Genomic DNA, 20,006 nt, shown 5'->3' on the forward strand with positions numbered 1-20,006 from the left:
TTTGGGGAAGTCCTGAGAAGGCATGCATCTGGGAGCAGGAGCAATATGGCGGGAGATGAGGCCAAGAGAGCAGCTGGAGACCACTGTGACCCCCAAGCATGGAGGGCAAGATGAAGCAGGGTAAATCACAGGGGCTCCACTGTATCCTTGATGCCTCTCCTTCATTCAACACAAATATTGAGTGCAAGACCATCCCCAGGTTCCCCATGAGTGCTGGGCATGGTGGGCAGGGCAGACCCCATCCTCTGAAGCTGGCACTGCCTGCATGAGGAGCCCTGAACAGAAGGAGCCTCTGCTCAGTGCTGAGCTTCCCCAAGCCCCTGCCAAGCATAAGGGGGGCAAAAGGAGCTGTCTGGTCCAGGAAGGAGGCCCAACCCTGAATCAGAATTAACAATAAGCAAGGGTCCTTTCAGTGTGGTCATCAGGGTAACAGGTAGGACCCATGTTGCCAGGCCAGTGATGCTCCCCAGAAGCACACACACATAGGTGTACACACATGCACACACACACACACATGAAGATGCACTCTGCCAATGACTGGGAAGGGGCAAGATTATGGAGCTAGAAAGAAAAAAAGGCCAGAGCAGGAGACTAGAGCCCAGCCCTCCTCTCCACTGGGCAGCAGGCCCCTTCACTTGAAGGGCTGGTCTAGAGAGCTATGCTCTGAACTCCTCCGGTCCTCATTCTTGTAGTCATTGTCTTCCCTCACTCTGGAAACTTCTCTCCGCTGCTCTTGGGGCTCTTGGTAAGCAGCTCGGTTCCTACAGAGCAATGGAGGAAGAAGAGAAGGTTAACCCTCATGGCGGTGAGGGGCCGGGGGTGGGGTGGGGGGGTGAACTGGTCCTGCCGTCAACCCCACCCAGGAGTGGCAAAGGGACTCAGTGCCGCAGGCCTGGTTTAAGAGTGCACAGTGAGATCTCACAAGAATACTCCACTCGTGGGCTGAGGAGACTGTGGGAGCGGTGTGTGTGTTTCAGCTTAGACCCGACCCTTGGCTTGCCATGAGAAGGCCTGCCTAGAGATCAAAGTGTGGGGAACAAGGGCAGGACTGAGGTCCGCCCTTGATTTGGGTGAGCTGTTCATTCCTCAACTGCGACTAGGGAAGACTGAAGCACCAGCGTCTCCCGGGGTGCTGAGTGGGGGTACCTGAGGAGTTGGGATGTCTATTTCCCTCTGCCTCTTCCCAAGGGGACCCTGTCCCCGCACACTTACGGCCTCGCGTCCTCCATGACCTCGGCCTTTTCATCCTTGTCCCGGCAGCAGCAGCAGTAGACGATGATGCCAATGACGATGAGGGCCACGAACACCCCTCCCGCGATGCCCGCATACAGCGCAACGTTCATGGAAGCTACAAGAGGATGGAGCAGCTGCACCTCCTGAGTCCCGACTCTAGCTCCCCAGCCCCCAACTGAACCCCTGGCAACAGAGTTGAAAGCCAGGCTAGAGGTGAGGAACCACAGACTGGTACAGGGCACAGCAGGCTGGTCCCTCCCAGCCTCTGGAGAACCAGCTCTTCTACCAGCCTAGGGAGCAATGGCTACAGACCTCTGGTAACACTCTGCAAAAGTCATGGCCCTGGAAGATTGTGGTTAGACAGATCTGAAGACATTCTTAAGGAGTGAGGAGCAAGCAAGGAGAGTCAGACCTGATACTGGGCTACTCAGGCTCTGCCGAGACCCTTAGTGTTAGCTATGCCAGCTGACGCTTGAAATAGCAGTGGTCGCTCTTCTCCCCACAAAAAGAGACTAGGGTTTGGACCAAGGCAGCATGTTCTAGGCACGTTTCTCACGCTCTCTGAGTGGTCCATGAGACAGGCAAGGCTGAAGAGGTCTCCAGAAGTCTGTCCCAGGCTCTATTTCCAAAGAACGGGAGGAGCTGGGCTGACCTCAGCGAGAGGAAAAGCCTGGGCCACGAGTCATCTGTCCAGGGTCACAGCAGCCAGCTGGCTCACCTCCATCAGCCACCTCTAGGCCTTGTACCCTCCCTCCCCACCCTGCTCTTACGCTGTCTGGGAGCCACCGTGATGTTGCAGGACTCCACTCCCACTTCGTTGCTGGAAGTGCAGACGTAGTAGCCTGCCATTTCCGTGGTGATGTTCTTCAAAAGCAACGGCTGGCCTGAGGCTGAAGGAAGAGCAGCAGGGTGAAAAGATGGTGTTAGGTCAAAGGGCATTTAGGTTGTTTCCAGCTTCTGGCTATGACAAACAATGCTGCTATGAACAGAATTGAGCACGTGTCTTTGTGGCACGGTTGAGCATCCTTTGGATATATACCCAAAAGTGGTATTACTGAGTCTTGAGGAAGGTTGTTTCCTAATTTTCTGAGAAATCGCCACACTGACATCCAAAGGGGTTGTACCAGCTTGCATTCCCACCAGCAATGCAGGAGTGCTCCCTTTACCCCACAACCTCTCCTGCATAAGTTGTCATCAGTGGTTTTTATCTTGGCCATTCTTTTTTTTTTTTTTTTTTGGTTTTTCGAGACAGGGTTTCTCTGTGGCTTTGGAGCCTGTCCTGGAACTAGCTCTTGTAGACCAGGCTGGTCATCTTGGCCATTCTTACAGGTGTAAGATAAAGCAAAGAAAACCAGCCCACAAATTACAATCCCAGAGAACATAGACAACAATGAGAACCCTAAGAGAGACATACATAGATCTAATCTATGTGGGAAGTAGAAAAAGACAAGATCTCCTGAGTAAATTGGGAGCATTAGTACCTTGGGAGAGTGATGTGGGAGGGTCTTCTGTTTGAGTTGATTTCATTGGTTAATAAAGAAACTGCCTGGCCCATTTGACTGGCCAGCCCTTAGGTGGGCGAAGTAGACAGAACAGAATGCTGGGAAGGGAAGTTAATAAATCTCCATGCCTCTCCTCTCTGAGCCAGAGACGATGAAGCTCCGGCCCAAGATGGACGTATGCTAGAATCTTCCCGGTAAGGCACCACTTCATGGTGCTACACAGATTATTAGATATGGGTTAATCAAGATGTGAGTAAGAGGCTGGAACTAATGGGCCAGATAGTGTTTAAATTAATACAATTTGTGTGTTGTTATTTTGGGGCATAAGCTAGCCAGGCGGCTGGGAGCCGGGCGGGAATGCAGCCCGCAGCTCATCACTACAGGATAGGATTGAAGGGGAAGGGAGAGGTAGGGAGGGGAGCAGAGAAAAATGTAGAGCTCAATTTAAAAAAAAAATATATGGTGTTAGGGTGGAGTATGCACGGCTCAAGGCTAGGAGGCCTGAGCCCCTCTGAACTAGCCAAACTGATTTGTGATGTAGGAAGAAAGACCTCTAAGGCCTCTGGGGGATCACAATATTGAAGGACTTCAAATCCAGTCAGGACCCTAGGTGTCGAGTCTGGCTTTGCCCATTTAGTTAATATATTTGGCAAGTAACTTGGCCATCTTTGAAGCTATTTTTCATCTATAATTAGAACTGATAATACCTTCCTGGCAAGGTACTTGTGAGCCCGGAATGAGGTATCAATAATAAATATAAGCATCCAGTAGAATGCCCGATGTGCAGTCGGGACTTGGGAAACATAGATGCATATTAAAGGGGAATGCGCATATGTGATGTGTGTGGTGTGGGGTATGGATACGGGTATTGGGGAGCGTTGTGTGAGTTAGGGGACAGTGTCAGTTTAGACGCTTCCTCCTCACCCGTCACCACCCTCATCAGGGAGTGAGAGTGAAAACAGCCAATGCCGAGCCCGAGGACATGGAACAGGTGTCCTCACAAGAGACCTCTCCCTGAATCCACAGTTTCGTGGGTTTGTACCTAGACGGTCTAGATGTGTGTCCTGCTCTCAAAGGCCTTTGTCAGGAGTGCAATGTCAGCCTCATCAGGACCCGGCTGCCACTAGGTGTTGCAATCACCCCCAGGGCGTGTTTTAAGTCATCAAGAGAGACCTGCTGCAGCCCTGTAGACATTTCAGAAGCTGTCTCTAATCTTCAGTAGCCAGCTCACGTGTGTGTGCATGTGTACGTGTGTGTACGTTTACATGCACATATGTATACACATGTGGAGGCCGGGAAGTTAACATCAGGTGTCTTCAATCTCTTTTCCATCTTTACGTTTTGAGATCAGGTCTCTTGGTAAACCCAGAGCTCACTGATTCGGCTGCTTGATGGGTGCTCAGTGAACCCTGGAGATCCTGTCTCTGCATCCCCAGGGCTGGGGTTACAGCAGGTGCTGCCAAGCCCGCTTTTATGTGGTTGCTGAGGATCAAACCCAGGTCCTCAGGATTTCACGCAGGCTGTGCCATCCCCACCGCAAGCCCTGAATTCTGAGATTTTTCTGACTGTGTACTCCCTCCAGCTCTGAATTCTGAGCTTCTAACACGATGACAAAGCTACAGATCTGATCCTGCAACCACGCCAGTTTTATCTCTTGCTGCACGTGTGCAAAGCCAAGGGGCCATCCACACAGGGTCCTTCCTCCATGTTCTGGAATTACTGTGTCATACGGTGTCTCAGCATCACATTGTTTCCACCCCCCCAACATCTTTGATTGGCGATATTGCCATGCCAGTACCCCCAACTCGAATTTCCCAGGGGGAGGAGAGAACTGGCTTCTGGGAGGCATCCTTTGCCCTTCCTACCGCTATGTACATGTGCATACACATGCATGCACACTAATAATACATAAACAGATGCTTTAAAAACACCTTTGCAATTTGTAAGAATTTATGTATGACATAAAACTGTCATGTTAATTCACTCCAAACCAAAAACATCTACATTCCAATCACGGCTCCAAACAGAGTAAGGAGAGTCCCTGTCCTTTGGCGTCTCCGACCTACAAAGGAAGACACACAAGAAACAATGCTGGTGTTACGAGCGGTTATGGTTCAAGATGGAGGCTGTATCTGAACTCATAGTGAAGGGGTTTACTCTTGTCTGGGGGCCAGAGGAGGTCTCTAGCAGGAGCGAGAATAGGATAAAAATCATCCTGAATCTCAGCACATTGATTTTATTTTCTTCTCTTCTTGTCAAAAATAGGCCACTTATTCCATATTCTTCCCTTAGAGCCCAAGGCACTATTCTCTGTACAATGTGACCGCCTTGGGAGTCTAGAAGCCCGCTGTTGGGTGTTTTCTGGTAAGCCCCTTATATGTGATATTTACATGTGATTCTGGAGATGTGTCTGCAAGCACAGCAAGTGTGGAAATCCCTATGGTTGTGAAGCTTAAGGGGCGTGGCCTATGGATGTTTTATTATGCTGGGAGCAATGGGAACCCCGGGTTGAGGTCCAGAGTATTAACATTCCCTTCCTCTACCCGTGTCAGATTTGGTTATTCTTAGAAACACACTCTACAGAAAGCTCTCTGACACCAGGTGTGTTTAGGAGGCCTTGTGCTGGCATCAGATTCCCCTTGAAAGTGTGCTGCTCTGTGAATCAGGTGCCCACAGCACCCCAGGGCAGCTCTAGGCCGTGCTTAGGGTGAATCCTGGGGGTTCCTGATGTATGAGCCAACTCCATTCTTCCCCTAGTCTCTGAAGCAAACAATGGGTTCTAGAAACTTCTTTGTTTGAAATAGCACTCAACCCATGCCACCAATTGGCTTTGATTGAACGGGGGATCACAGGCTCCCTTCCCTTCTGGAAAGAGCCGGCTAGTTTCTGAAACCCCGTTTCCTGTTGCTGTGGTGACATCTGGTGGTCAGTATAGGAAATGCATGGCAGACATCTGCTGCTGAAGCCCTGACCACACCAAGATATTGATGTTGAATTCACAGGATCTGCTCTTTCTGTTCCCTCCCACCAAGGCTGGTCAGTAAGCTCTGGATGCCCCATCTCATCCCAGGGTCTGGGGTGGACCCGTCACTGTTCTCACGACCTCCTCCCCTAAAGCGTTCCAGTCTCCTTCCTTAACATCCAAATTCCTGATCCTTCCCTCCTGAAACTCACTCGCTGGAGCACAGTTCCTCAAACATCTTCAGAGCCCTCCTGCGGGAGACTGCCTCTTCCTCCGAGGAGGGCAATAGTACCATCTCAGCTTTAGTTACGGTGTGTTGTTGTTGTTCTGTGGGTTTTGTCTGTTTTTCAGGATGGGATTACTTGTGGGTGACTCACAGCCTTGAAGTCACAGCAGGACTCTCAGGCTCTCGGCAGGGCACTCTAGGAACAAGAGGCCTTGCAAACGGCCCCCTCCATCCTGCTCAGGCCCCCTCCATCCTGCTCCGCAGTCACACTCACGCCGTGATTCCCATGCTGGCTTTTACCCTGAAGAGTGTGCTGAGCATAGCTAACAATACCTAGAGTTGACTGAGTCCTGCGCTGCCCACAGCACTGATCTTGGTGCTCTGTGGACTTCAGGTCTCCCTTCACAGCCACAGCCGAGCTGAACACTGGTGCTGTTCCCATTTCACAGATGTGGAGACAAAGGCACGTAACAAGCAGCACGTCCAGGATTCGAGCCCCTGACTGCTCTTAAGCACTAGGTCACACGGCACTGTAGGTCAGTCACTGCAGTTTGTGACCTCATGACCTTCAGCCCTGGACCCCACTGTGTGCACTTTGCTGGAGGACACGTGGTTATGTTCTCAAGCCATGAATAGCAAGAATCAAGAGCCAGGAGACTACAGAGTTTAAGGACACCTGCCAGGTGATTTCAACAAAGATCCAGACATTCAAATCCTTGCATTCCAGGACCCGGTGAGATGACTCTTTGGGTAAAAGCACCTGCTGCCAATTGGGACAACCTGAGTCCAGGTTCAGCCCCTGGGATTCACATGATGGGAGAGAAGCAGCTCCTGTGGGTTGCCCTCTGACCCCTCACTGTGGTGTGCTTGTACATATATACAATGCATACATTTAAAAATGCAATTTTAAAAATGATTTTAAAATCGGCAACCAGAAAAGCACTCCAGCAAAGCTGGAAACCTGTGGGTTTACATTAAGTCAAATGAGTTCTACTAACTTTGATTTTTATGGTTTTTTTTATTGTTGCTTGTTTTGTTTTGTGGGATCTTGTTTTTGTTGTTTTAAGACAAGGTTTCTCTGCATAGCCCTGGTTGTTCTGGAACTCACTCTGTAGACCAGGCTGGCCTTGAACTTACAGAGATCCACCTGCCTCTGCCTCCCAAGTGCTGGAATTAAGGGCATGTGCCACCACCACCTGCCCAACTATGAACTTGTTTTTAAGAAGTTATCATTTGGCCTCCAAATAGGTGAAAAGTAGCACGATAAAATCTGTTCTGGTTTGATGGAAGCCTAAGGAGTGGGCCATTTGTCTATCAGACTTCCTCAGAGTCCCAGATGTTCTTCCCTCCCTCAGGTCAGCTTCTCAAAACAGGTGTGTCCTGTTGTCCAGGGTCATTTACACTGCAATGTGTCTCTGCCTAAAGCATCTTCTGATTGGTTTAGTAAAGAGCTGAATGGCCAATCACTAGGCAGGAGAGATAGGCAGGCTTTCCAGGGAAAGATAGAGGAAGAGAAGAAGAAACATAGACATGCGAATTTCGCCAGCAGACTCTGAGTAAGTCAGACATGCCCTACTGAGCAGAAAGGTGACGCTGGGTGGCAGAACACAGATGACTATAAGTGGGTTAATTTAAATCATAAGAGCTAGTTGAGAACAAGCTTAGGCCAAGGCCGAGCTTTCATACTTTAATAATAAGTTTTCTTATTATTGAGCTGGTGGCCCAAAGCAAAAGCCAAGTACAATGTCTACCCACGGGATTTGCTCTCAGCTCTCCATTCCATTTCCACACACAGAGGACTGAAAGACCTCAAGGCTAAACCTTAGAGGCATCTTCCGGGCCTTTCTGTTCCTGTCTGAGATCGCTGGTGCAGCCATGGCCGCGGAGAGCCCAGGGGATTTCCACACACAGGTGGACAGAATGGCGGAGTGTTTACACAGCCCAGCTCCGCCCCTTCTCCTCTTCCTCCCCCCTTTCTTCCTCTCCTGGCTACTATACCTCTTCCTTTTCCTCCTTCTAGTTTGTTTCCTGACCAAAAGGTCAAATATTGGCTGCCCGGTACAAAACGGGTCTCCTGGCAACTCTGGTTAAATCTGCCGTAGCCTGCTCTGAGAATGGGGGTCCTAACAGTTCATGGTGTGTTCGTGGTCGTGTCTGAGATGGACTGGCCGGGATAGGAAAGGGGACTAGGAAATCCCCCACCTCAGAAGTAGACTGTAGGCCATGATAACGCTTCAAAGAGCAAGCCCCAGTGTTTCTGCACAGAATGCTTAGCAGGGCACAGTTCCTCAGGAGAATCGAGGCAGTGGGGGGTGGGAAGAATAGAAGTGATGTCACTTGCGAGTCACCTCTGTCTTTGGCAGCCGTGAGATGCGTAGGTATTCATATGGGAAACAAATGCTTTGAGCAATGGTGCAAGAAGGCACAAGGGCGGGACTGGGGAAATGGTGCTTGGATTGCTCCGTCAGCCTCTGTCTCCCGTTAGCCCTAGCTAGTCAGGTGCACCCACAGGTGGAGCACAGCCTCCTTCCCTGTTGTCCCAGGTCACCTGGTTGGGTGAGCGGCCGCTCCTGGTTCTGGGCATTGTAGCTCTTCCAGCTGTACTGTGGGCTCGGAGAGCCCTCTGCAGACCGGCACGTCAGATTGATGTTGTTCCCAATCACCGTCTCCCCTATGATGCCGCAGTCTGGCTTGGAGGGTGGCACTGTGAAGGAAAGATAAGGCAGGAGAGGCGTGAATGGCGTGGGGACAGTCACTGCCCGCCCCAATAGCTGTCAACCCATCTCTCCCATCGCACACGCAGAGGCAGATGGAAACTTATAGCCTAGAGGTGAGATTTAATGTTATAAAGTTAACTCCCCCCCAAAATGTCCACGGTCATCTCACTCTCTCAAATGGGCAGCACCAGACACTGTGTCGTATAGTGCGCCCTTCCCAGCATAACAACGTCAACTTCATCAGAGAAGCTGTGACCAGGGACCCTCAAGGCCAGGCTTGTGAGCTGCTAACGAGGAGGAGGGGCTGAGGAGGCTCTTGAACTCTCGCCTGAGCTTCCAGCCACTCCATCATGCACCAGTGGCCTCTTGTAAGTAATTCGGCCTGAATTGTTCCTGTCTTGTCTCTGGAGGTGCTAGCATATAGCGTACACGGACTGTGGGAGGCTAAGTGAAGGAGCCATTGTCCGTCTATGCAGCCATGGAGAAGCTGTCCATGCGGAGGTAGATTCCGGCGCTGTGGCTGCTGTGGGCTCACCCACGCTTTACGTGTCACTCAACGCTATCATGGGTTCTCCTAGCTGAGCTTTGGTAGACTCACTTTGGTTTCACAAGTCACTGGGGTCATGGAGAGTTTGTTGGCAAACAAACCATCCAAGGTAAATAGTCTCCAAGACAGGCTGGTTGGTAGTGGCTTCTGGTGCTCTCTGGAATCATGGGAGTTTGAACATGCCCAACATAGCCATTGTACAGATGGGGCCCTAGCGGAGGTGGGACTAGAACCCAGGTGTCTCTCTTCAGTTCAGACGCAGGGCTTGCTCTACTGACCCACACGAGCTCTCTCTGCTGTTGACCTGGCAGGAATCACAGTGTTCCTGATCTCTAAAGTTAGGGGACAGCAAGACTGTCCTGCAAAGGGCCTTAAGGGAATTGTAGGCTCAGCAGACCACAATACTATTGCCAATGCTGTCTTTTCTTTAGAGGGAGGGGGCAGGTGTATAATATATTTTTATTCTTTGAAAATTCCATACATGTATGCAATTTATTTTGATCATGTTTACCCGCTCCCCCCCTCCCTCTGGATACCTTCTCCCTCCCTCTTTCATTTTCTGGTTTTAACAATGTTTTAAAACCATGAGGGCGGAGCATGCTGTGGGCTGGAGCGGGCTGTGGGCTGGAGCGGGCCGTGGGCTGGAGCTGGCTGTGGGGTGGAGCGGGCCATGGGCTGGAGCGGGCCATGGGCTGGAGCTGGCTGTGGGCTGGAGCCGGCTGTGGGCTGGTGCGGGCTGTGGGCTGGAGCGGGCCGTGGGCTGGAGCGGGCTGTGGGCTGGAGCTGGCTGTGGGCTGGAGCGGGCCCGGGTTTCCTCACACTAGGTTTGCAGATTTCTCTAGCCCTCAGCTGCAGCTCCTTCAGGTCATCTTCTGCGGGTCTACCACTGCCTTCTCCCCCTGCTTTGCTAATAAACTGGATCAGCACAAGTGGCTAAGGAGAAAGAGGGACCCCAGACCTTCCTGCTGGGTGGTGAACGAGATCGAAGAGATGGGAGTGGGCGGAAGGGATCAAAGGCATGCCATCGGAAATGTTTATGAACCCCAGCAACCGCTGCCAACCATCTGTCCTTGGTCCCCCTGGCTTCTTGAGATTCTAAGCCTGTGTCTCTCCTCAGCCTTGTTAAGGTCACATTGAGGGCGTGGGTGGTTCCATAAATGTTATTAGGTAGCCAGGTTCTGCCCAACAATGCTGGGCACTGGGGTGACACTCCGAGTGGATCAAGGAATCCAATAGGGGACAAAAGACAATGAAACAATGACAGAGCAGGGGACAAGACTGCTGGGGCAGAAAATAATGATCCGACACAGCATTTGGGCTGTGACCTGAAGGTCACCTCGACGAAGGTAGTGGTAGGGATTAGAGCAGAGATGGGCATACTGGACAGGGGAAATGGAAAGCATCCATGAGGCTTCAGGAGGCATCTTTAGGGAGGAGGAAGGGAGAGCATACAGTGGGGAAAGCTGTCACTGATGTGCTTGGGTAGTGGCCTGTCCCCTCTACTTTCATGACATGCCCTCTTGGGTAGCTTGCTTCAGCCACCCATCCTGAGGGTTAATGGCAGCCTTAGTCCACCTGGAAGTGGCTGGAAGAACGGTCCCTGACTCTCCTCCCTCTCTCTTCCAGTCCAGCAGTTGCAGATTTTCTTCTTGGAGACAGGCTGGCTATTATTAGTGCCTGACATCTGCTAACACAGCTGGGCCAGCCAGGTACGGACCCCACCAGACACATTAGAGGCACTCCCTTATTGCCAAACAAAACCCAGGCTTCTGAGGATCAAAGAGCAGGTGGGCAGAGTGTCTGCCAGCAGCTGGCTAACTGTCAGCCTCCTGCCCATCCTGCTGGTCCAGCAAGCAGACCTGGGGGTGCTGTGGAGGCGGACTTACCCTCCGAGTACTCCTGCTGGGCTCTGCTTTCTCTCCTGGGCCCCACAGCGGGACCCTGCGGTGCCCCTACCTAGCCAGCCTCAGACATAGCTTTAGCCTTTAGCGGGAGGCTCAGCGGCAAACTCCCACAAGCCCCATCAGATTAAGCGGTGGAGTGGCAGTGGAACTCCCTGCGGGGGCGAGGTGGAGGGGGCGGGATACAGGACAGAAGCAGGAATTAGAGTTCTGGAGACTAACTGCCGAAGCGTAAAAAGCAAGTATATGTCCGCGGTGGAAGACTAGATTGTTTACTCCACTCCTTGGCAAGGAATGCAAGGAGCAGGAACTCCACAAACTAACTGCCCACGGGAGGAAGCAGGGGTGATGGCCAGCAAGGAGGATCTGCTTTTCAGGGGGACTGTGTTGAGATCTTTTGCTCCAGACTCCTGACCACAGGCCCTAAACTTCCTACCTGACCCCATCCCAGGCGCGCCCCTGCCCTCCTCCAGATCGCCAACGCGCCAATCACAAACAGCGGGGACCGCGAGTCATATCTAGTCCAAAGAGCCCCACGAGCGGGGGCTGAGAGTACTGACGGGGGAGGGTATCTTGTTCTCACACAGCCTGGTTCGCAAGCAGCATTGTAGGTGTTACCTGTATATTGACTTTGAGTGTGGGCATGGAGGATGGAAGTGAATGTGTTAGGCTTCAAATCCTCTCCGATGCTGGTTGTTCCCTCTAAGGACGTCAGGGGGCGCCAGAGGCCAGAGCAAGGATTTCACCTGGCGCACAGGCCGCTAAATCTGGGGCTTCCTGAAGGTGAGCTAGACAAGGCTAGCTCCCAGAAACTAAGACTAGGGAGCTTCCTGCTAGCCTGCCCAAAATAAGCCGCCCTGTATAATTATAGCCTTTCTCCTTTAAAAAAGCATCCGGCTATAAAGACACAGAGAAAGAAAACTTTCCACAAAGAATCTCACTGGGTTTTAACTAGCATGGAGGATTTTTTTTAAAGGGCTCTTTACAACAGTGAAAGATTGGTTTCTATGAATTCTATATTTTCAAATTAAACTTGTATCCTTCCCTCTTCAGATTAATGTGTTCCTCTTTAGAAATAGCTGGTCCTTAGTGTAAGGCAGGAGGACCAGCAGAACCAGGCTTCAGATTTATACGGGTTGCTGCCACTTCCCTTTCAACTCGCTGAAATCCTCTGCCAAAAAGGCAGGCCAGTTATTTAAAGAACCCAAACTTTATATGTGTCCGTGTATACTATATATATATATATATATATATATATATATATACACATATATATATACATATATAGTGTATATATATTGTATGTATGACTATATACATACACAGTGAGGTGAGGTAGTGGGGTATATTGCAGTATTGCTTGTGCAAACAAACAAACAACAACAAAACTGTACAAACAATGAAACCTGTCCCAATAACCCTCAGTGTGAAAGCCTGGAGTAAGCCATTGTGCAGCCATGAGACTGGATGTGCTCTCTCACAGTAGGTCTGCGTGTGCTGGCCTGGAGCACCGTGTGGAGGTAAATCACAAGTGCTTTATGATACCCCATTTCTTCGACAGGCAGAGAGGAAGGTACTCCGGAGACCTCTAGGACGCCTGGCTGTATTACCGTTGGCCGCCTCCGGGTGGCAGGGTGGGACGAGGTCTCGATTATGCTTTAAGCAGCATTAGTGTGTGCTGCTGTATATTCTGACACACTATAATGCTTTCTGTAAGTCCGGCAACTACCATACACAATTTAAAAGAAAGTCTGCCAAGCAGTGTAGAGGGGAAAGAAACAGAAAGGACCCATTGTTCTCACGCACGTTGGCTACCTCCCGGGAGTGGGGCCATTTCTTATGCAGGACATAGACCAGGTGCTCACTAAAGTGAGTCAAAACCCAATAGCCGGTTTTGACTCAGTTACTTCCTTTTTCTGGGCTTCATTCACGCAGAAATTAAAGCAGATGAGTTTCCTGAGCCTTCCAAAACTATAAATTCCAACAAATTCTCACGTGAAAAGGATGGTTCTTGAGACATATTCCCCACTGGTTGACGATGGTGCCTTCATTAGCGGTAGGGTAGGGAGACCGCCGAGAGAAGCTGAGTTAACAGCGGGGAAACCCATCGCCTGTGGAAGTCACAAACAGCCCTCCGAATAACAAGTACTGGCATGAGAGTCTGCATGTTATGTGGGAGTTCCCTTCCCTTCTCTTCAGAAATGAGTTTGGCAGGGAAAAAGTTGGTGTGGAGGGGAGAAAGGGCAGAGGGGCCAAGGGATGACCCCAAAGCCCCTGCCCTCAGCACCAGCCTGCTGTTCACTGAGAACCCTGTCAATATTTGGCTCCAAAGGGAGAAGTGGAATCCTGACTCTTCTCTGAGATAGGCAAGGCCGATATAACACAGGGTTGATGATCAGGCCCTATTGCATCTGGATTTATGGCTGGATGTGGCTGCCAGGGCTCTTAGCCCCACCCTCCTCCTGCAGGAAAAGAAAAGATGGAGACACTCACCGAGGACTAAGAGGCGGACTCGAGACTTGGTGGTACCAACTAGATCTGACATCAGTGAGACGGAGCACTCGTAGGTGCCATTGTCATCCATGGTCAGTTGGTCAATGGTGATGGAGGCATCTGAGCGGTCAACGTCATTGGACATTAGCACACGGTTCTCATAACGGGTCCCATAGATGTACTGTTTATTCGAAAACTGCCAAGTGACTACTCTTTCCTAAGAGAAAGAAGAAATGTTGCCAGACGCTGGTATAGACCTGCCCTGACCCAATCTTTTATCCCCAGAGCCCAGATGTACAGACGAACAGTATCTCAAACAGATGTGCAGTGTGCAGAATACTGGTAGATTCTTACCTAGCAAATCCTAGACTTAAATGAAGTCCTAGATTTAAATGAAAATGTTAGGGGCCGGAGTTGTAGTTTAAGTTGGTAGTGCTTACCTAGCACACAGAGAGAGAGACCTGGATTTGATCCCCAGCACCATGTGGGTAAATTTGGGGTGGTGGTATATGCCAATCATCCCAGCATTCCAGGGGTGGAAACAAGAAGAAGTTCAAAGTCACCCTCGGTATGAGCAAGTTCTAAACCAATCTAAGCCAACGTGAAACCCTAACTCAAAAAACAAAGACAACACACAAGCGCACACCCTGGAAGCGCACTCGGGTTTGTAGCCAGCATCTCACTCCCTGATTTCCTCTCAGTCCGTCGTTTCTTCTCATTTCTTCCTTCCTTCACCCAACACTTTCTGAACACCACTCACACCAGGCACCAGGCTAGGTAATTTGCTCTCAAATTCCAAGCTCACTTGATTCTGACTATTGTCTTGGAATTTGTTTATTCATTGATGTTTTGAAGTAGCACATTAGTGGCTTTTACCACAGATGACCAAGCCAGACTGCCTCGGTCAAACCCTAACTGATGCTTGCTGGCTGAATGTCCTTGAGCGACACCCTTGACTGCTCTGAGCCTCTGTTTCCTCACCTACAAAGTGGAGATGTTTTAATAACACACCTCGTGGAACTGTGGTGAGACTAGAGCTGGTAATCTATACAGAGTAGCTGGAGTTTGCCAGGTGTGGTGGCCACCGTTGCTAGCCATTATTACCATTACCGTGTCTGCAGCATAGAACTTGTGAATTCTGAATAGCCAAGCATGGTATCTTATGATTATGAGATTCGAAACTGGCCCATTGAGGGAGGTTTTCCTAAAAGGGTGATCATTGCCTTGAAGCTTAAAAAGCAGCTGTGCATCATCCAGGTCAATAGTCAGGAGACTGGAGCACTGCATGTTGGTGCAGGGTAAATGCATTAGATATCACAGGCAAAGGAAAAACCTAAAAACAGACAGCAACGTCGTCAACCCCAAGCGGCACAGTGTGAGTGAGTGACGGATTAGTACGAGCTGAGCCTGTTGACAACAAAGGTCATAGCGGCTGCTTGTATATGTTATATGCTGTGCACCGTTCTACATACTAGTCGTGTATTATCTCATTAGCCACAACAACACTCCTCTGCAGCAGACCTTATGGCCATACCCGTCTTACACAGGGGGAAACCGAAGCACCAAGAGGCTGGTTAAGTATGTTCCCCAGGTCACACGTTTAAGTGAATGGCAGAGTCAAGATGACCCTGGGCGTTCTGGCTCAGAGCCTGAACTCTACAGATTCTACTGAGTCACACCTGAGACACAGTGGCACGAAATAGTTCATGGTTCTTCTTCAAGGCAATGATGCGTTTTAGCTCTGTTGTTGGTGTTGATTGTTTTGTTTTCCAGTGTAGACGTGGATTGAGCCTAGGGGCCTCCCATGTGCTCTACCACCGAGCTATATCCTTGGGTCGATAATTCTGTATTTTATAAGACTAGCTCTTAATACAGAGTACAAATGATTGGAAGGAGAAAGGGCACAGGTTGAGAAGGAACCAGGAATGAGATCAGCCGAGTGACTGTGGTGACAAACTTTGATTATTGTCACTTTGGGTTGTGGCAACACAGATAGAGTGAAATAAATTGGAGACATGAGAAGAAGGGGACACTTGAAACGTGGAGATGCGACGAGGATGCAGAGTCCGAGAGCAGCTCATCCCAGATACAAGGGTTTAGTAGGCACGTTGGATGGTACTCTTCCTAACAGAATCAATACACACGAAGAGAGTATTTAAGCAAAGAGTATGCGTTCTGTCTACATGTGGGATGCCTAAAGTGCCCGGGGGGACATCCAGGTGGAGGAACTCAATATGGGCAGAATGGTCGACTGAATGTCACGGATGATAGGTAAGGAGTTAGACGTGAGGACGCAAGGAAACCACGCGATGTCATGGTAGCTGTGTCTCCTGCAGTTAGAATGCTCCTTTGTGGTTAAGAAAAGTGGAAGATGCAGTTAGCTCCTCTTGATGTATCAGAAACCAACGCACCAGAGTTCTTTCTTGTCCCCCATGCATACTTATGAAGATCTGCATCCTCAAATGATCCCAGCTTCATTATTACATCATGTGCACTGTGGGTTTGACCCCTCCCCCACTTTGTGGGCTTTTCAAAAGAATCATAAGAAAAATTATGGTGTTTACTGAGACATGAGCTAGACATGACAAATGGCAAGTCCCCATGTCCTTCAAAGAATCAAGAGGAGTTCAGAGAGATAAAGGGGGAATCCCCAAGTCAAGATCCCCAAAAGCCAAGGGAGACGGGACTCCGGAATGGAAAGTGGTTGCCCGTGTGAGATGCTGGCGATGTCAAGAGTATTAGGAGAGAAAGTGGGCAGTGGTGGGCAGGGAAGAGACTGGCGACGCAATGCCAGTCTCAGTTAGTTCTGAACATGCCGAGCCTTTCCGATTAGAACAAGACACTCCGGCTTTCCAACAGACACGGTCCAAGTCGGGGCACAAGGCTTAGCTATCGGAACACAAGTGCCCTCAGCTGGACACCCTTGTATAAGACACGAGTTGTCCAGCCATACCTGATAGCCCTGATAGGATTGACAGTCTTTCTAGAATGCCTGGCTGAGACAGGGAGGCAAAGAGAAGGCAGGGGATGTGGTGCCGTCCAGGCCTGGGAACAGTCCATAGATGCCCAGCTCTTTCCTGACCTGATGACTGGTACTGTTTTTTTTTTCTGGATTTTCCACCCCATAATACCATCTTATCAATGATACCCTAAGATTGTCCCTGGGCCTCCTCTTGACCATACCACTTCCTAGGACTCACAGACAGCAATCTCTTGCTCTGCACTTGTTATTGGTCCTGAAGGAGCTGCCTCGATTCCTTTTGGAAGTAGACTATCCAGTGGCTAATGAACAAGCTCCGTGTCTGTGTCAGCACGCAGAATAAGTCAGCCACAGACGTTACACCCAGCTTGCTGGATGCATCTGCTCAGGGGCACGGTGCCCTTTAGTTCCTCACACTCAGAACAGCAGCAAGAATGCTGCTCTTTTCACCCTGGGAGCAGACAGGATGGGGACTGTGACCTGTCAGGACCCTGGGTGCGTGGAGATAAGACTGACTCCTTCCTTATCAGTTCTGCCACCCAGGATGCAGGTATCCTGGGATTCTGTCAGGGAAAAGGCTAAAGCTTCTTTCTCTGGATGGCTGGGGACGGCTGATTCTCTCTGGCAGATATGTTATTAAGTTTTTTCCCTAAAGGTTATACTACAGAAAGGAGACCAGGGGAGAGTAGCAGAAGGTGATGAGGAAGGACAGAATGCAGGCAAAAGGACACACAAGTCGCACACGATGTAAAGCTAGTTTTCCCTTAATTTCAACTCCATCATAGTTTTTTTTTTCTTTATCTGTAGTTGATAAGTGTGTTGTTTAGGTTTATGTCAACTTGACACAAGCTAGAGTCACTAGGAAGAGGGACTCTCAATTGAGAAAAGGCCTCTGTAAGATTCTGTAGTGCACTTTCTTGATTGGTGAGTGGTGTGGGCAGGTACCACCCCTGGGCTGGCTGGTAGCCCTGGGTGCTATAAGAACACAGGCCGAGCAAGCCATGAGGAGCAAACAGCAAGCAGTTCTCCTCCGTGGCTTCTGCTTCAGCTCCTCCCCCAGGTTCCTGTCTGGAGTTCCTGCCCCCAGGATCCCATCTTGAGTTCTTGCCCTGACTTTCTTTGATGATGGACTGAGGTGCAGAAGTGTAAGCGAGCTAAACCTTTCCTCTCCAAGCTGTTTTTGGTCCTGGTGCTTTATTAAAGCAATAGAATCCTAACGAAGATAATAAATAAATTCAAATGCAATTCGTAGGTCTAGTGTAAAACCCTAAGCAAAGTTCCATGGCTTCTATGTGGTCATTCTAAATGTATAGAAGTTCACTGAGATGTGTAGAGTTTGGGACTGGGCAAGGATTTGAGTGACTGCCTTGAACTAGCTGTGTGGTGGCTTTGCAAGTTCACTACAATAAAGTTATTTTATTTTTCAAAGGATTTTTAAGGGGAAGGAAAGGAGGAAGTGGGGGAGGCTGGAATTGAACGGGAATTCCTTCTGGTGTGGGGTTACAGGTGCCTTCCAGCACCCCTCTTGCCCATGTTAGCATCTTGAAAGATCTGACCTAAATGTATGAATGGATGCGCCATTTCTTATAAACAGATAGGCTTTTGATCATAGGTGAGATATATTTTTGACTTTATCAAGTCCCCAATTGCCAGACAGTTTGAGCAAATGAGAAAATGGTGGACACTAGGTGGAGATGGGTGAGCATCCCACCAAATGCCCTAATTATAGAAAGTGCAAGTTCACCCTTTAACCCGGACGAGTCACTTCTACACGTCTGTATTTTGTTTGTCTCAGAACCTGGCGAATGCAAGGCAAGTAAGTTCCACTTTTCATAACCTATCAGATGTTTATGTTTATTGTGATCGCAAAATATAGGAAACAAGCCGGGCGGTGGTGGCGCACGCCTTTAATCCCAGCACTCAGGAGGCAGAGGCAGGCGGATCTCTGTGATCCAGCCTGGTCTACAAGAGCTAGTTCCAGGACAGGCTCTAAAGCCACAGAGAAACCCTGTCTCAAAAAACCAAGAAAAAAAAATATAGGAAACAAACCAGTTATATATACATATATACATATATATAGAATATCTTCATAAAATATATTTTGAAGTAAGACATGGAGACCATAGCTCAGTGGTAAAGTACAGGATCTGATGCATAAGGCCCTGGATTTGAATCTCAACCTAGACAGCAGAAAAGAGGAAGGGAGGGACGGAAGGAAGGTTTTAAGGCACATGCCTATCAGGAGATCACAGATGATAATTATGACCCATGACACCCTGGTTCATCCTGGAGCCTTACCGTTTCAGTCCTGAGAAGCTTATCCCACTGAATAAGTCCACTTCGTTCTGAAGTGGAGGTGCTGTAGGTACACGGGAGGGTGACACTCTTGCCTCGAGCAGCCCGAAGAACATCCTGTGTAGTTTCCACAGAAATAGCATCGACAGCCACCCAGACTGAAATAAAAGAGGAAAGTAAATGGCACCGACATACACACACAGACCCCTGCAAGGATGGGGCCCTCTGAAGCTGCTATAGCAGCCTTGGTCAGGGCATGCTAACTGCTGTCCCCAAGACCAGGAGGGGGGGGGAGCTCAGGTGCCAGGGTCTGCCTTCTCCCTACCCTGAAGTGTCCCAAAGAAGTTCCCTGCATCTGTTGGCTGCCAACCTGGCTTCCAGTCTCAGCCCTAGCCCTGGTCAGCTGTGTGGACTGCTCTAAGCCCAGGTTTTCTCCTTGGTTACTGGGGAGCTGAAAAGTTTTACTTGGTGCCAAGCACAGAAAGTTCTTGATAAGCACTTTGTTTTGACCATGATTTCTGTTTTTACTTACTTAACAAATATTAATGGAACACTTGCATGCCATAAAGAGCTTTATGAGCAAGACTGAGTCAAGGAGAAAGAGAGTATTTCGCCGGGCAGTGGTGGCGCACGCCTTTAATCCCAGCACTCGGGAGGCAGAGGCAGGTGGATCTCTGTGAGTTCAAGGCCAGCCTGGTCTACAAGAGCTAGTTCCAGGACAGGCTCTAAAAAAGCTGCAGAGAAACCCTGTCTCGAAAAACCAAAAAAAAAAAAAAAAAAAAAAAAAAAAGAGAGTATTTCTAGGAACATTTATCAGAAAGGAGTTTAAAAAAAAACAAGCAGCATGGCTCGCAATCTTTCCCTCTCACATACACTCTTCTCCCTTAGTGGAGTCTCTCCTTTTGAATCTGGACGGTCTATAACTGTGATGTGGGGGCATTCCATGGCTCCCAAGCTAAATTATGTAATGGAATATGCATTGTCCGGTCCTTTTGGGATGCCCCTCTAGGGACCTGGCTAATATCTAGTGAGAAAGCCTGGAAGACACACAAGAAAATCAAAAGAAAGTTTCTCAGACGCCAAGTAGAAAAGGTGTCCCCTAAACAAGAAGCAGGTGGTGATGGTTTGAATATGAGTGGCCCCGTAGGCT

At 49.5% G+C, this 20,006-nt stretch overlaps 1 protein-coding gene across 1 annotated transcript; it reads right to left on the minus strand.

Annotated features, from left to right (window-relative positions):
• Nucleotides 1-631: 631 nt before the first annotated feature.
• On the minus strand, nt 632-19,801 carry Gpa33 (glycoprotein A33). Its single transcript, XM_042054020.1, has 7 exons — nt 19,726-19,801; nt 18,860-19,014; nt 13,582-13,798; nt 8,472-8,627; nt 2,004-2,123; nt 1,213-1,348; nt 632-761 (listed from the first exon to the last, which is right to left on the minus strand). Exons 1-7 carry the CDS (start codon nt 19,799-19,801, stop codon nt 632-634), a joined length of 990 nt encoding a protein of 329 aa, XP_041909954.1.
• Between the last annotated feature and the right edge of the window lie 205 nt (nt 19,802-20,006).

This window comes from Arvicola amphibius, chromosome 12 (genome assembly GCF_903992535.2).
Source record: "Arvicola amphibius chromosome 12, mArvAmp1.2, whole genome shotgun sequence".
Lineage (NCBI taxonomy): Eukaryota > Metazoa > Chordata > Mammalia > Rodentia > Cricetidae > Arvicola > Arvicola amphibius.